Source organism: Notothenia coriiceps, unplaced genomic scaffold, assembly GCF_000735185.1.
Source record: "Notothenia coriiceps isolate Sejong01 unplaced genomic scaffold, NC01 NC01_scaffold00022239, whole genome shotgun sequence".
NCBI lineage: Eukaryota > Metazoa > Chordata > Actinopteri > Perciformes > Nototheniidae > Notothenia > Notothenia coriiceps.
Genome location: NW_011354940.1, coordinates 41,024 through 45,666, shown reverse-complemented (window position 1 = coordinate 45,666; position 4,643 = coordinate 41,024). Strand labels below are relative to the sequence as shown.

Here is a 4,643-nt window from a genome sequence, read left to right as displayed (position 1 = left end):
TTCATCCAGCACGTTGTTAAAACTCTGACACACACACACACACATTGTGTTGTGTTGTTGTGTGTGTGTGTGTGTGTGTGTGTGTGTGTGTGTGTGTGTGTGTGTGTGTGTTAGATCAATGCATGTTAAGTAGTGTGTGAGAGGCTCTCTTGTATCTGTGTGGAAGCGAATGAACATCTCATCGTCTCTGCAGGCAAGGCCGTCCTTGTTCATATTAATGGGATATTTACAAACACATCACAACAACATCTCCAGGAAGTGGTTATGTTGTGTTTGTCCAATAAAAGGGTCCACAGGATGTCGGAAGAATGTAACGCTGGAAAGACTCAAGTTTACATATTTTGTATCAGTCATAATCCGAAGGTTGAATTCATAAAGAAAAGAGGTAGTGATAGTTTTCAGTTTTTGGAGCACAGCTGTGTTACATGTATTTGAATAAGTATGATAAGTGATACTGTGTGTCCCTGGCTTAAAGGACAATGTAAAAAAGTGTAATATTATTATTCTTTGGACAGGTGTGATCACATCTAAAGTATTACATTTAAAAAACAACAACAATTCAAACGTTGTTCTCCAGTGTTTCCTCCCTACAGGAGTTCTGATGTATTTGAACCAAATAGCTGCCTTGCATACGTAGCATTAGCATATTTGTATGTTCAAAAATGCTTCCATCTTTAAATTGTATTTTTAAATAACTCTTTGTTTTAACATAACTACATTAAACACTTGATATTTCGATGTCAGCGTCACAGCTGGTCTTCAGAGGATCTTATTTTTCTTTTTGTGTGTTGAGAGTCCTGACTTTTCTCACAAAGTTAAAGATGAATATAAATTCTCTACATGTCTTATATTCTTGTTTCTGCACGTTGTCATCGTGTCCAGCAGCCGGAGACAGAGGGCACAACACGCTTTATTCAAATGTTTAATTTGGCTCTTTTTAACTTTAGTGTAGTGATTTTTAACAATATAACCAATAGGATTATTAATTGTATTTACATTTTCAATATTTAAAAACTACTAAACTAACACCCAAAACTACTTGGTTTATTTATTTCCGTTTTTTAAAATTTAGATTAAGATTATATACACCGGGTATTTCTCATAAAAAAATAAAAGATAATGCATTGATTTAATACATTCTTAAAAAAAACTGTCCTGCAATCATATATTTTTTATATGAGATGAGGATCATGTTAAAAATGTAACCGTGGTATTATTCAGTTTTATGTTTGTCTGATGTTATCTATCTTTTTCTAATTAATTCTTCTTCACGTGTTTGCTTAACATTATGTTCCCACTTGAGGACAGGAGAAAGAGGTTAGAACAACAACAGCTCAGAGATACAGTATATGAGTGTGTGCAGCTCAGGTGTGTGTGTGCATGTCAGCATTACTGTCCTTGTGGGGACCTACATCTGTTTACACAGTCACGTGTGGGGACTCACCTCACATCATGGAGGTCCCATGAGGGGAATCATTAATTTTAGGGTGAAGACTTGGTTAGGGTTAGGATAAGGGTTAGTAGGTCTCCAGGAAATGCATGTAAGTCAATGTAATGTCCCCTGAAGTGATGTATACGTGTGTGTGTGTGTTGTGTGGGGTTGTTGTCTACTGTGCCCAGGTGACGGTGGGTTCGGGGAAGCCGTCGGCGTCGCAGGCCAGCAGGGCGGAGGCAGAGTTGTCAGCGGTGGCGTTCACATCGGAGACCCTCGCCCTGATGGTGGGGAGCACTGAGGGAGAGGAGATCAAAGTGTAAAATGTATCAGTGGTGATACACAGGAGGAAATACAAACATTATCATTTGTAATTTAAAAAGACATTTAAATATAATTAAATACAAATAAAATCATATGTTAAAAAGTAATTCAGATGAAATGTTGCTCTTGAGCGAAGAGTTGCAGACAGATGAATTGATGTACTCATCCTTATCATTGGCTGGTTAAGGTTTATTCAAAAGAGCAGGTTGATGGTTGTCCTTCCTTTAACAGGAGGTGAAACAGACGGATTCTCACCATTAACGACGACCTTGATCATCTTGAAGTCGATCTCTCCGCGGGCCATGACTCTCGCCTCGCAGTTGTACATGCCCTCATCGATCTTCTTGATGCCGCGGATCTGCAGGTGGCCTTATCCAGGATCTTAAATCTCACTGCAACAGGAGAGCAAACGGGACCGTCGTTCATAAGATTATTCAGATTAAACACACACAACAATTATAATGTTTCATTTCTCTTATTAATTGGATTTATTTAATTATATTGTTATTGTTTGATCAGACAATAAGACTTTTTGATTGATGTTACCTGAGGGTATTTGCCGCTAATGTTATTTTAATACGATAATATTACAATATTTTTCCAAATAATGTCCAGAAACTTGGATTAATGAAGTTAAAATAAGTGTATTTATGTAAGAATCTCTTCATGCCTCTTGTATTAAAGATAATAATAATCAAACACGGCATACTTTTTCTTTTTTTTGTTGATTCAGCATACTTTTTTGTTTGAAATAGTGTGTTTAATGCTTAATAAACTGTATTTTTCCCAGTTTAAAGCCAGTTAAAGACCGTATGGAGCACCATATGTGTATCAGTGGATACATCTGAAATGTGAGAATACATTTCAATGTACAGATGTTTGTTCAAAGTATTTATTGGTTTTTGTTTAAATGGAAATGGAGGTGTTGTAAGAAATCCTCTTCAACACACACACACACACACACACACACACACACACACACACACACACACACACACACACACACACACACACAGTCACACACACACACACACACAGTCACACACACACAGTCACACACACACACACACACACACACACACATCCACGCACACACACACATGCACACACACACACACACACACACACACACACACACACACACACACACACACACACACAGAGCTGTTTAAACCGGAGCCTGGTGTTTCATCCAGCATCTGATTTAAGAGCTGTGAGAGTGGAGCCATTTTCTGATGTTTGTTCTTTCTATGTCCCAATTTAGAAAAGTAAAGCACCTCTTCCACATGTCTAGCCGGTGTGTGCTCACTGGATTTACAATTGGGGGTGTTTAGGGGGCACTTGTTTAGCCTCTACACTTTAATTTGCCTGCTGAGAGGTTATAAGTTTTCATTTTCTCCAGCTATTTAACGGAGAAGCCCACCGAGCCCGTGTGCTATAAAATCACTTGATGCAGATAATTATGTACAGGGTGCTAGAAAGGATATTAGCGAGGCAAAGGGAACATTTTCTTCCTGTAACTTTGAGATTTTTATTACACAAATAACTCCACCTCAGCTATTAGGACTATACTGCAGTATTACATAAGTACATTTAATGAACTTATATACAATTTTCTCTCACTGATTCCGTCTATTTGACTCTTTCTTCAGAGGCTCATACAGTCCTTTATCTGACAGGTATATTTAATTAACAAAACATCGCTCCACCTGTATTAGCAACACATTTCATTTCTGTTTAAATGATCATCCAGAACATAGTGACATCATTATGTAACACTCACGCTCCTATTTACTAGTGCTCCAACACATTGTACGTGATAGGCAAAGGGGCGGGACATCACCAAGTGGTTGACCAATCACAACAGAGCCGGCCAGCTAACCAATCAGAGCAGACTGGACTCTGGTTTTCATCACTAACTAACGCCACAGTATTTAAAGTATTTTTTGTATATTCACTGTAACTAAATACATATAGTTTGTATAACTTCATTTTCTGCCTTCTACTTCATTTCCAAGGCAACAGCTATATTTAATTAGATAACATTAGCCTTCACAAGCAACAACATGACAATTCTGTTTCAATTTGAATCAGCACTAATAAGGGCACATTATGAACGAGGAGTACTTCTTCCTGATTATATTTAGCTGCTTGAGTAAAATGTTAAAATGCAGGATATTAACTTATCTTGCAAGAATTAAACATTTTGAGGTTATTACATTCATATTTAACATTTATTATTTCCTAGAACTGTTTTACTGTCTACATACATGTAAGAATAACAGTATAGTGAACCTCTATGTTTTTAATAATTGTATTGACTTGTTATTTTATATTTAATTGGTTTTTAAGGTGACCTTAAAACATCTGTTGCAGGTACAGAGGGAAAAAAGGCTCTTGGTTAACTCTGGCGTATTTACAGCAATATTCATTAATGTGCCTGCTAGAGCAAAAAATATAAAAAATAAAATAATAATTAAATGATAATATTAATCTAAAAAAAGTAGAAAAAAGAATTTTAAATGTATGAAAAAAATAAAAATAAAGAAATAAAGGAATTGAAAAAATTGTCTAAATATTTTAAGTCAAGCCTTTTCGATGACTTGGTGTTGAGAGCTTTCCATTTGATCAATTTCTACTTTGTGTTACATTTTAAATGACTAAGTTGGGATGCTTTAACAGTTAAATCTGCAGCGTGAGTTAAGGTCAAGTGCTGGGAAGAAAACGACACCAAGCAGGCTTCAGTTTTTCACTGTCGGTCACAATTAGTGGTTGTTCCAGAGAAAAACACATTCCTTGACCCGAGTCCAAGAATAAAGGCGGTTTGAGTGCAACTCTGTGGTGACTGCAGCGGTCACTGAAGGGGGGGGGTCACTGAAGGGGGGGG

General features: G+C 37.0%; 1 protein-coding gene across 1 annotated transcript in view; it reads right to left on the bottom strand.

Moving 5' to 3' along the window:
* Positions 1–1,600: 1,600 nt before the first annotated feature.
* The window catches only part of LOC104953874 (neural cell adhesion molecule 1-like), a gene marked incomplete at its 5' end in the record, with an annotated part of 11,400 nt that continues 8,357 nt past the window's right edge, over positions 1,601–4,643 (bottom strand). The window contains 3 exon segments of the mRNA XM_010780905.1: positions 1,601–1,729; positions 2,012–2,134; positions 2,137–2,148. Of these exon segments, the coding sequence (XP_010779207.1) occupies positions 1,608–1,729; positions 2,012–2,134; positions 2,137–2,148 (257 nt within the window).